The following is a 13,057-nucleotide window of genomic DNA, read 5'->3' as shown; positions in this document are numbered from 1 at the left end:
AAGGGTTTTGTCCATGCGAGTCCCCTTTAGTCTCATTAATGTTAATCTCAGCACAAAACAAAGCAACTAGTCCAATCTAGTCCAATCCCACTTAATGAGGGCAAACAAACGGCCCCTTAAGATTTTATGTTTGAAATTGGTCCAAGTTTTTTTATATTTTAAACTAGTTTAATTAAGAGTTACTCATAATCACTTATGTTTGACGTGCTTTTATTATAATTTTATAAACATCTATATATTTTATAAAAGGACTTGAATTCTCGCCTCTTCTATTTCTCTCCCCTCACTTCTCCTCCTTTTAATCTAGACTGTACAAAAGAAATTTGATGGTTTAAAGTTGTGCCACATATTTAATGAGCTTCATTTTATTTATTTTTTACTGCTTTTTTCAACAATTCTTCGTCTTCTCCGCTCATGTCCACACCGTCATTTACCCTCTTCCTGCACGTCATTCATGGTTGGCTCCTCAGGTCGATCTTGTCGTCGTAGTAGAACTTGACAGCTATCTCAAAGATCTCAAAGTTGTCGAGTAATTCTTGAATTATGTCGTCATTCTCATCAATTTGTTCAACAACCCTCACAAGCGTTACACAACAAGTAGGAGAGGATGAGAGAGGAGAGAAATAGGAAGAGAGAGAACTCTCCTCCTTTATTAAAAGTCCAGGTGCTAAGGAAAAGTACTTGGAAGTCTTTCCGAAGCACATTAACAGAGTCTCCTCCAGAAAGTGCTTATACGACGCACAAGCATTTTTAAAATTTGCAGTCAAATGTAGTTACAAGCATGTCCAGAAACATTTAAATTGCATGTCAGAAAACCTTCTTAAAATATTGCTCAAGACGCGGTCTGCAGTCAATTTGCCATGGCCTGGATTGGAAGATTCGAAAATTGCAAGGATTGTTTGAAACCAGCTGAAGTATGTAAATGTAACTTTCCCAAAGCGCACCAATATGCTCAAGTGGAAGTGCAAATGCAAAATAACATTGAGATGGAAGGGGATTATTTTATATATTGCGACGGATAGACAATCTGCACTTGTATAAGCATCTCTACTCTTGACTTAAAAATGTTATCCCACAAATCCCCTAAATATGTACTTAAACTACTTATTAGTTATCAACTACTCTGTGTAGAATCATCAGCATCCCCGCCAATGCGAAAAGATGCCGTTGAAAAGAATGGAATGTTGCTTCGCTCTGCTAGACGCTACTTCAAGGCAAGTCCAAGATTGTTTCCAGACATTAGCATGTAGTTCCCACCGCTGTCTTTTCCTGGATTGCCGTGTAGCACTTAAGACTGCAAAGAGGAAGCTGTGACTTAGAATCCCTATACTTGTATGGATTGGTACACGATGGACCCGCACAATTCTCACGCTGAGTTGGATAGCTGAATTTCCATACCACAAGATGTTAGACACTATCAGGAAACAAGCATAGACATAGGGTAAAATTTCCAAGAAAAGTAACTACCTGCAGGGTTTTGGGTCAAATAAACTTGGGAGACCCATATCATTGGAGAATGTAACTACAGTACCCGCTGGGCCCATCACTGTTCTGATGGTGTTCGGCGGAAGTGTCAAGGCGTTAGCAGCCCTCTCCTGCATAAAGTACAAATGAATGCTAAGCCCGAACTGCTAGCATTTTACGGAGACAGAGAAAGAGGAAGGGAGGGAGATCATCTCATAGGTTTCAATACCTGTGCAATTTCTTCTTGTCGCTTCTTTATCTTGTCTTCACGCTTCTTCCTGCTGGAATCTTGACCGAGAATTTTTCTAATAGCCTCAGCCTACATAATTCAATAACAATAAATAACAAAATAAATACGTCTGATTTCTAGTTCTAGAGCTCCGAAGAAACTAATGGACATTATGAAAATAAAAGGCAAATAACAAACATACCTCTGATTCCCTAGCAGCCTTCTCAACCTGCATCCTTCGTCTCTGAGCAGCCTCAGCTTTCTTCAGTTGCTGCTCCACATCTGTAAGTTTTTCCTTTTGCTCTGTGGTCAACCAAAACAATAACATGTAAATATTACAATTAACTACAGTAATTCAAAGTATACGAAATTATGGCGGAAAAGCTCACTTCTAGATGGTGCAGGTGGTAATCCGTTTGGAAACTCAATTAAGCATGAACCAGGGGTGGCATCTTTGCTTGACTGAAGGGTCCTTTGACGAGTTGTGAGAGTCACTTCCTTCTTACCATCCACCAAAGAGTTAACAGCTTCTTTCTTCTGTTTCTTTTTACCTTCAACCTCGCCATCAGATAATGAACCTTGTTCTTCCTCATGATCAGTGTCGCCAGATACTCTATCAGTTCTCGACTTCCTTTTAAGGTCTTTATCCAACCTTGATGCACTGGCATTATCAATGTTGGAAACTGCAGAAAGTTTTCTGTGCTTCCTGCTTGATTCATCATCGTCGTCTCTATAAACTGCAGCAACCTTTGATATTTTGAGTTTCTCCAGATACCGAATCTCATCATCCTCTTCTTCATCTCCAAAATCTCCATCAAGAATGCGCCTCTTAGGCACTCGCTTGCTCTTACGAACTGGTTCAGATCCATCGCCTTCCTTACCATAGGTATTCTTTCCCGCCGTCCTGCCCATCGAACAATTATCCCTCCCGAGACTAATACCACTTCTTGAGAAATCCTTCCATGGAATTCCTTTTAACCCTCGCTTCTTATCCGAAGGAGAATGATTATCATCCGAATTTTCCAGCTATGAAAAAATTTGTTTAACGAAAAGATCTTAATAGACTAACCATTTATTATGTTCATATGCAAACATAAATGCAAAAGATTAATTTCCATACATAAAAAGATTCCAAATTTCCATTTATCTAATTAACACGATCCGCGTGGTAACTAGCAGACTGTCAGCTCTCGGTCAAATAAACAAGCAAGTTGATTACCACAAATTTAAAAAAAAAAATTGACATTCTTTTTAATAAGTACACTCAAAGTTTAAATTTTTTAACAAACTAAGACATCACGGGCCCATAACACAAATGCATAAGCAATTAACCATAAATCAAGTAATATGATGCAAGATCTAAAAACTTTTAAGATCCTCTTGGTATAATTGGGGGAGATACTGAGTCCTTGATTCAAGCTAAGAAGAGCAATAGTTTATTACCAGAAGATTTTGCTTTTGCCGTGGTCTAGACACATCTGACAATCGAGCAGTCTTTGTGGTAGACCCACCCTCCGTTGTACCATTCAATGTAGAGTTGGCCTGAATTGTACGTGTGACACCGCCAACCTTGAGCTTAACCTTTTTAACCTTGTTCTCATTTCCAAATCCATCAAACCCTGACAACCTAGTACTTGGACTTTCACCATTCCTCCCATTAAATGCACCAGCACTTATTGACTCCGATATCAAATCATCCTTCATTAAGCTTGAGCTCTTCCAATTAGCAGGGGCAAGGCAACCTTCACTAGAACGCTTGTTATTGCTCTCATTCCGTCCTTGCTCATTCTTGTAAAACGAATTACATCCTCCACCCTTACTATCCTTTTTGTGAGGTTTTTCGCCATTACCTGCCGCAGAAGAACCCCTGGCCATACATTCATTAAGACTTAATTCTTTTCTCTTTGAATTGGCATCACAACCTGCATTCTCATCACTAGAGACCTTGCTCTGATCATCCGAAGGTGTAGTTGATGACAACGGTGACTCATCATGGAGTTCAGTATATGAATCAGGTCGAGGTCGACGAAACGTTTGACTTCTCTTCTTTCTTACAGCACTGCTTATACTGTCCAATCTATGATTGTTGCCCAAGTCTTCCATGAGACAATCTTGTTACAACTCAGTTCTTCTGATGGCACTACTTATCAAAACATGAAATAAGAAAAATAGAACGCCAACGAGGTACTCCAGCAAAGCCAAAAATCCTACCCAAAAACAAAAGGAAACATATTTAATTGCAAACTAGAAAATCATATGCCATCAGTAACACAACAGCGCATAGGAGAAGGGTGTAAAGCACTCATAATATGACACCCGCGAGAACAACAACAAACAGAGAGTTAAACCATGACATTCAATTAGGAACAGAAAGCGACTAAGGTTGACAACAACACAAATTGGTATTGGTAGCTGATCATATGTGCAGGTGAAAACCCAGAATCCCAGTAGCTAACAGATAACCAACAACAATAGCAATCAAACCGATGACATTCAAACACGATATAACGAGCATTACCCTAAAAACTCAACTAATTCCATTAAAGTGCTAGAACGAAAACCCCAAATCAACCAACCATTCACAGAAAGTAGCAGAATTTAGAAGCAATATGAAATACAGTCCACAAATTTACGAAATTAAAAGCAACCCAACCAAAATTGCATACCTCCAAACCTAAAAAATACACCAATTCAGAACACAATCAAGACAAGAACAATGGCACACACTCATCACTCATCACAAACAAATTGAACACCATAAACAAACACTCACCCGAAAACCCACATATAACAGATTGAAGTCGAAATAACCAAATAGAAAAACCTAACAAAATAAACGTAAACACAACCAATATACCGATCCAATACCTTCGCAAATCGAACCCAATTGGGGTACCGCCCAAAGCCGCCGCAGCGAAAACAATTGAAACCCTCCGCAGAGAATAACAACCCAAGTAGACAGAGCAGAGAGAATAGAGAAATAGAGAGAGAGAAGCAGGGAGAGAATGACGAATTGGGAATTGGGGTGGGGAGAGTAGAAAAAGAATGCGGTGGGTGTCTGGTTCGGATAGAGAGACACGCGGTGGAGGAGCTAGGGTTAGAGAAAGGGAACAAAGTGATAGAGTGAGAGTTGGAGATTTTAGGGTAATGTGATGAGGAGAGAGAAAGGAGAGGGAGAAAGGAGGGTGGTGGAGAGAGAGGTAAAGGAGAAGAGAGGAGAGAAGGGGGGGCTGGCTTGGTTGCCTAATTATCTTCGTGTTCACCATTTTGCTAATTCCACGACCCAAAAGCCCAAGTTTTTTTTTTTTCCACCGAAATTCCCCTCTGCCTGTGACCTTTTTATTTTCTTGTTTCTTCTCCGAATCGGCCGACTCGCTCGCTTTCAACTCAATCCCCCTTCTTTCCTCTTCCTATTTTCCCTCCCTCCCTCTTATGCTGCAAGTCTATGCGCAGGTTTACCATGCTGCGCACTGTCGGCTTGTGTAGTGAGGGAGTCATTTTCTATTATATTAGTTACTCACGCGAGGACTGAGACGTTGACCTCTTCCTTTTTCTAGTATATAAATCCAAAATTTGTACCTTTTTCTTTTCTTTTTTTTTTTTCTTTTTTTTTCTTTTTTTTTTTTTTTTTCGGGGGGTGGTGTTTGGTACTATGAGGAGCCGCACCATGATTCTCAGTCCCATGCAACGGAGAGGAAAAGTGCTACCTAATGGCACAAGGAGTATCAAAGAACCTAGAAAGAAGAGACGAATACCACCAAAAATAGGCATACCATAAAATTGAGAGGCGAAGAGGAAACATCTCTCCTAAAAAATTACAAAATTGGAGAATAGGTAGTTCGTCACGAGAGAGGACCATCAACAATGAGGGAGGAGGCATAGTTGCTCAACTCATAAAGTGCACCTCTCGAATTGGCTAAAGCTAAAGCTACAGTAGCATGGGCTGCTCGATTGGAAGATCTCAAAAATCACTTTCAAATGATTGAACGACACAAACTTACCTTCTGAAAAATAACGATAATAATGAGAAAATTTCTCCAAGACCCCTTGGTTCCTCTATATTTGATAGCATCGATCACCAACTTAGAGTCACCTCTATAACAATATGTTAAAATAGTCTTTGCCTCCACTTCTTTCAGCGTCGGATAAGTCAAGAACTTAGTTTGGCCACAAATTAAAGAACCTCTTGGATTGCAGATAATAACTCCTACTCCTGAAACAAAGCCCTTCCAAAAACCATCAACGTTGACATCGTGGTAAGTGTCAATAGGGAGAGTCTAGGAGGAGAAGAGGGATCATCGCACCAAAAAATAAGCTCATGCCCAACCATACTTTCTACTTTAAAAACTCGTAATATTCTATGATCAATAATCAACAAATAAGAACTAATTATCTATTTAAAAATAATATTAAAACAATTAATACTAAATATAAAAAGCCGCTAGGAACTCACTTCCCACTCCCTATGTTTAGGAGCTCCTAGATGAATCCCTACCTTAGGAGGTGGATAGGGTATGATTCGAGTTGACTTTTTTTTAATCCTCCCTAAATTCTACTTAAACCATCTCCAATGGTGGCTTATAACCTAAAATTTCCCTTCCCCCCCCCCCCCCCAAAAAAAAAAAATCCACTCCAACCCAAAACCTAAACTAAGCCTAAAACCTAAAACTTAAAATGAAGGCAAATACCGGTCCCAAATTTAGCCCACAAATTGAAGTAGGACCCACGGATGAGAGTGAAAAGTGGGCTGTGAAGCCCACACCCCAAAACCCAGTCTCCCTCACGCGCCAAATCATTGCAGTTGAAGGCCCACCCATGTGGGTTGTCCCCCTCTGCTATCAGTTTTACTGTAGCCTAACAACTACTTTTCTTCATCCAACGGCTCCATTTAAATGGGCCGTTGGTTAATCCAACGGTCCAGATTCAAATTATTTTTTTTTAAGTTTTATATTTATATATTTATTGAATCCAACGGCTTAGATCAAATATAATCAAATCTAACGGTAAAAAATAGATCTAATGGTCCAAATTTAAATCCAATGGCTAAAATAATTTTAAAAAATTATTTAACTTCAAATTCAACCAAAAACTCTATAAATACCTATGTATTTGTTCAAACATCCACACAAAACTCACTTTTCTCCTACAATTCTTCCAATTTTTCTTTCTACCATTTCTTCTCATTTCCAAAATTTTTGAGATGGAAAAAGAGCATGTTAGAGGTCGTAATTGGACCTTTGACGAAGATATTGCTTTATGTTTGGCATGAATTTCTGTTAGCAAAGATGGTGCCGTCGGCACCAATCAAAATATAAAGGTTTTGTGGGGTAAAATCGTTGATAAGTTCCATGAAAACTCCAACGCCGGTCGAAGGGAAGTTGGTGGTGTTTATGATCGGTGGAAGATTATCAACAAAGTGTGCACTTTGTGGAAAGGAAGCTTGGAGAGAGCCATGGTTGACATGCCTAGTGGAAGGGGGGCGCCTCATAAATTGTGAGTTTATTTGTTGATATTTTAGTTGTCATGTACATAATAGTATTTTGCAACTAATTGTTTTTATGTATTTGTTGCATAGGGTGACAAAGCAATGGCAATTTACAAGACAAGAACTACACCAAAAAATCAAGCTTTTAAGTTGCATCATGCTTGGAACATCCTCAAGGATTGTCCGAGGTGGGGAATCGATGCGAACCAACAATGTGGAAGATTATTTCATAGTGAAGCCCCACCCCCAAATGATGTCAATGAAGGTGTGAATTTTGCCGACAATGAAGGTGTCGAACAAATGACCCCAACTTCTTCTTTTGCAAGGCCCTCGGGTAGAGATAAGCAAAAGGAAGCAAAGAGAAAAGGGAAGTCCCAAGATCTGACATGTGCACAATTTGCTAGCAAAATGGCAATAATGAACGAAAACCAGTGTCGTTGGCAAGAAGAATCGGCCCAAATGTTTTTGGCCATGAAGGAAGAAGGGGATAGGGAGCAAAAAAGGTACAAAACTAATTTGATAATGGAGGGCCTCGACAAATACACTCTAGAGAGGAAGAGATACTTACGTGGTAAGCAAAATGAAATTTTACGAAGGAATGCCACAAGGAGTATATTTCAAGATGATGATTCATCTCAAGACTATCACCCAAGTCTATCACCAAGTCAAGATGGTGGATATCATTATTAAGTCTATGTAGTCTATGAGTTTTCAATTGTATTAAGTTTATGTGGTTTATTAATTGTCTTTTTTATTTTTTAAGTTTATGTGGTTTATTAAATGTCGTTGGTATTAAGTTTATGTGGTTTATCATGATTTTCATGTATTGACTTAGTGATTTTTCAAAATTTATCAGAATTTAAATATTTTTAGGTTAAAATGTTCATAAAATTAATTTAGGATAGTCTACATAATTTTTTTTTAAAAGTTAATTTTTTTTTTTAAAATAGCCTTAATTCATTCTTTGATAATCTAGGGCTAAAATTTTAGGCCAGAAGGGTTGGAGTAGAAAAGTTGTTTCTAGGTTAAAACCTAAATTTTCTAGGCTAAATATTTTTAGGTTTTAGGTTACTATTGGAGATGGTCTTATGAGCTCATATAACAAGCCCGTTAAAAATGCTCTTACTTGAAACTAGTGAAATTGCAAATTGGAGAAATTGAATTATATAGAGAACGTACGTGAATAGGATATGTGATGAACTACTCCCTAAGCAATCTAATTAATGATCTTTTATGTATTAGTTTATGAATTGTAATGTAGGATACATATTCTTTTTATTTCGTATGTGTAAGTAAATACATATATGAGAGGCAACATCATATTGTTAGCTCCCGGGTCAAACAGAATGTGCTACTACGTTGTGTTTTACTCTACCTGAACTGCCCTCCTCTACATGGCCAGAGGTAGATCATATGGACCATATAATAAACATTGTGTTTTATTCTTAAAAACAGCCATTTATCTGTTGTATGAACTGCCCTAATTACCTCCTCATAGATTCAACAAATAATTTTTTGAGGCGAAACTTATTGATAATGAGGTAGTACAATTTGAGCATCTCGGATAATATCCAGAGGATGATCGAACCAAAACAAAATCAGATTCTTGAACTAGAGCCCAAACTTGGTTAGTCTATAGGCCACAACATTGACACTTCATTGGACACAACAAATATTATTAAATTCGTAATTGCATGGATCGTAAAAGAATGAGTAATGCTAGAGAGATCAATTTTTTAAAACCAAATGATGTGATTGTAGATGATTAGATTATTAATTGAGTGTCCATTAACGTGCTTATTTCTTATTAATGAGATTACCACTTATGTATCAGTGCAATCAAAGATGGTCCAAGAGTAAATCACCGAGGAATTTGCAATCAGCAACTAACTAGAAATTAAAGAAAAGTCAAGGAATTAAACAAACATTGATTAAACTGCCAACTGCTGCACTGCATCCAAATCTTAATTATAATTAGCTATTGGATATGTTAATAATGATGTGATGATAATCGATGTTGGCTCATGAATAGCTCCTCCAACGATTCGGACCCAATCCCAAAAGGACTTGGATTACTAGCTCCCACGAGTCCATGATCATTATTGATCACCATAATCCATCCCTGAAGTTGGCAACGCCAGCGGCGGTATTTGGTTTTCATAATTATATTCAGCGATCTCAGGCGGCAGCTACGGCAGGATTTGGTTTTCGGCATGTAGGCTTCTCATCAAATACTCATCCACGTTGTCACGTTGACGTCCACCGGCGGCCCCCGCGGCTCGTGTATAAATTGAGTACTCTTTCCAATTGCTATTAGTAGCCCCATAGTGATCATAATTATAATAAGAAGCATTAATCTCACACGTCGTCGGGACACAAAAACTATGACATTGATCATAACCAATAGTTGCAACCCCGTCGTTTATGTTCAACTTCTCATCAGTAGTTAAATTCCTTGAGCAGCTTTGTCTCTCTGGTTGCTTTAATTCTAATGTTTGCCCTAGTTCTGGTTGTTGCCCCATTTCTAATTGTGTAGATAATTTTACCTTTTTGTTTGCATCAATTGTCCGTTGATTCTCCCTCGATCTCTTTCTTTTCAGCCGCTGATCCTCTTTCGATTTCTTTCGGGGTGTATAATGTTTTCTCTTGTGGTAATTCTTTCTAAGTCAGCAAATCGCCGCTACTGGTTGATCATCATCAGGAATGCTAGCAAGAGTGTACGTTTCCAAATACCAATCGTGATGGTGCTCCGACCCTTCATGGACATAAACTGTTTTTTTTTCGACCGATAATCCGCTTATTATTAGGGTTTTCATCATGATGATAAAAAACGTCTTCGGCGAGTTATTTGCCGTTCCAAAATCCTCACGCATTCCGTCGATCGATGCGTACATTTTGATAATTTCTTGAGCTTGCAGAAGAAGTAGATTTCTTTGCCGTAGGGGTGAGGTCCTCTGCAGGCATCCCAAATCTCCCAGGGCTGGTGGTCTCCCAAGAAATCAATCTCATGCACGAAGCCAACATGTCGCGGCAGTAGTGGCTGTCGGAGAACAACCTTCCGGTAGAAGAAGAAGTTGATGAGTTCTTGATCCGCTAGCTTGAACCTAAAACCCACATCATCATCGTAACCGGCCATTGTTAACTTGTCGAGCAAGTTTGATGCTTTTCTTTTTTTGGAATTGTGTTTGGGAAAGAGAGAGACTGGAAGATTAGTTAGCTAGGGTTTCAAATTTATTAACTACGTGTTATGGTTCACCTGATGTGATGGATGTATACATATGTGGATGCCTTAGCCTGCTGATCGCTTTAATTAATTAATTACCATCTGTAACTAGAAGAAGGAAACAGGAAAGTAAATACTCCACGTCGCCATGCACCCGTTTGGCCCGGTATGGCTTTTCCGTTCCTCATCTACCTCCTTCTTGTTACCTGTTTTTTTGTCTTGTTACTCAAGTGGACCTAAAATAAAAGGGTAAGCTATATCTTATTGTCCATAACGAGGATTAGTAATTTATATCTTATTGTCCATAACGAGGATTAGTTGAGTTGATAATAATCGTTCTCTTTGTTAGACCAAAGCATATGTTTAAGTTCCGCTGCCAACAGTTCATCTTGGTGAGCAGTCTATATATAAAAACCAAAAGAAGGCTAAGACTCCCTCTCTAAGTCCTAAAAAATGTTTGTGGTATGCCATGGCTCAAGATAGGGTAGCCTCCTCTCCCCTCTAAACTTTTGATTACCAAAAAAAAAAAATATACCATCTTATCCTCTCTTGTTTTTTTTGTTTTTTAATTTGTTTTTTGTTTTTTTAAGTTAGTGATCTTCGAACTATTTTTTTTCTTCTCGCAACAATATAGTAACAGAATGCAGAAGATCGATCCCATGAGAATTGCTTTTAAAGCTAATTTAACTGTTTGAACTCGCAATACTTAAACAAAGAAATGATTGATTGTATTGAATGGTTGATTAGACTAGAATAAACAAGAAAATTTAAATAGTTGAACAAATAAAATACACGGCAATAACTGTCGACTAAAAATCAAAAGACGGGGAATCTAAAGTATGGATTTGGCGATGACAGTCTATTTTCTTTTATGAAGCTAATTACTATCCAATTATCATGCAAATATTAAAGATTGCTATTTCTGATGTAAGAATTAAACTCGTCAAGATCATAAACAATGCACCCTTATAAGGTGTTAAAATTTAACGAAAAACCTAAGAAATAAAGCACCTCTTAATATATATAGGGAAATAGGCCAAGCCCATTCGCTAGTGGTTCCAAAGTACACACTCCTATTTACGTTTTGGGACGAAATCATACAAAATTTAAAGCCCTTTCAACCCATTGACCTGAAGAAAACCCATCCATATCCAAATTATCATGTTGATAACTTGTTATTTGTTTCCCGTCGATCAAGATTTAAGGCCCATAAACCAAGGCTTCGGTTGAAGAAATCTCAATTTCATTGATCTTTGCTACGTACGTATGCTTAGGTTTAGTTTCGTATTTATAAATTGGAACCAACCAACCTAATCGAACGTGATTGCAAAGCCATCCATGGAGGCATATTAATCCCCTTGCCTAAGCAAAACCTCAAACAACCGCATTGAACTCTAATGCAAGCCATCAAACAAATTATTTGTAACGGTGTATAAATTGCATTTGCAAGGCACTACACCACAAAGTAAATTTTTGAGGATTTGAAAAACGACACGGAAAACATTTAATGACGTTTCGCATAAAGACATAGTCGTGGAAATCAAGAACAACACCTAGCTATTTCACACAAGTGTCCAGACTCACAGCACAAACCAATATCTATATATCCTTGCTCGATCGACAACGAAAAGGAAATATGTCTTTAAATCTTTATTCTTAAGTTGTTCTTCTTTTTTGGTACATGGGTCTAGTGCATGAGTTGGAATATTATTAGAAACAAAATGGTGCAACAGCCAGCCATCAATGCAAGTACATAGGATGATTAAGGGGAATGTGAGGAGAAAAAGGACTGGTGTCCCTTGATCTCTCTGAGGGTCTAATCCCTCATCACAGACTGGTTGGCTCAAAAAATACACCAAAAGATGCAGGAGTGCAATGCTTTCATGATTTACAGGGAATACATATGATGCATGTTGTCCCACCTACATAATACTAAAACACACCAAAACTTTATCATCACTTTTATTATACCCATATTCTTTTTCCTATTATGAAATAAAGTTGAGGTTACACCATAAAATCAATAAGCAATTTTGAAGAGTAATTCAATTCTTTATAACACAAACAAAGTTCGGTAAACTTTTGATTTGACACATTTCTTCGCATCCTCACATGCTCCTCACGTGTGAAGGGCTTTTAAGTCTAACACATAAACAAAACAAATTGCGTGACACAGAGCACGTGTGACTATTGAGTTTTATACGCGAGCCAAACTACTATGATACCATGAAAAAAATTAAGATTACACTATAAAACCAATTGGCAATATGAGAAGTAGTCAATTCTTCATAAAAACATGCAAAATTTAGTAAATTTTTAGCGGAAGACATTTCTTCACATCCTCACAATTATCAGCTACATGCATGTTTATTTATATATTAAACCAAACCTTCTAATTAGTTCTAACAAGAAGCATTTACAACCTCACGAGGAACTATGAACCACCCACTGGCAAGTTTAACAAATTGGTGTCTTCAAAGAAAAGGCTTGACTTTTTCATCATTTATAATATATATATATATATATATATATATATATGAAAATATAACATATACCACTTGGATCATAGATTTGTTCTGAAATTCATAACTGCATGCATTTCTGGGTGGAAGTGGCTGGTGTTGGCTTTCCAGGGGGGACCGCCTATGATCCATAT

General features: G+C 37.9%; 1 protein-coding gene across 1 annotated transcript; it reads right to left on the bottom strand.

The window, feature by feature from the left end:
* Nucleotides 1-981: 981 nt before the first annotated feature.
* On the bottom strand, nucleotides 982-5,064 carry LOC137715790 (actin cytoskeleton-regulatory complex protein pan1-like). The gene is made up of 7 exons (XM_068455138.1): nucleotides 4,562-5,064; nucleotides 3,137-3,900; nucleotides 2,083-2,719; nucleotides 1,896-1,996; nucleotides 1,694-1,783; nucleotides 1,468-1,595; nucleotides 982-1,384 (listed from the first exon to the last, which is right to left on the bottom strand). Exons 2-7 carry the CDS (start codon nucleotides 3,794-3,796, stop codon nucleotides 1,240-1,242), a joined length of 1,761 nt encoding a protein of 586 aa, XP_068311239.1. The 5' UTR covers nucleotides 3,797-3,900; nucleotides 4,562-5,064; the 3' UTR covers nucleotides 982-1,239.
* Between the last annotated feature and the right edge of the window lie 7,993 nt (nucleotides 5,065-13,057).

This window comes from Pyrus communis, chromosome 14 (genome assembly GCF_963583255.1).
Source record: "Pyrus communis chromosome 14, drPyrComm1.1, whole genome shotgun sequence".
Lineage (NCBI taxonomy): Eukaryota > Viridiplantae > Streptophyta > Magnoliopsida > Rosales > Rosaceae > Pyrus > Pyrus communis.
Note: the sequence above shows the minus strand (reverse complement) of the source record. Positions and strands in the feature narration are given on the sequence as shown.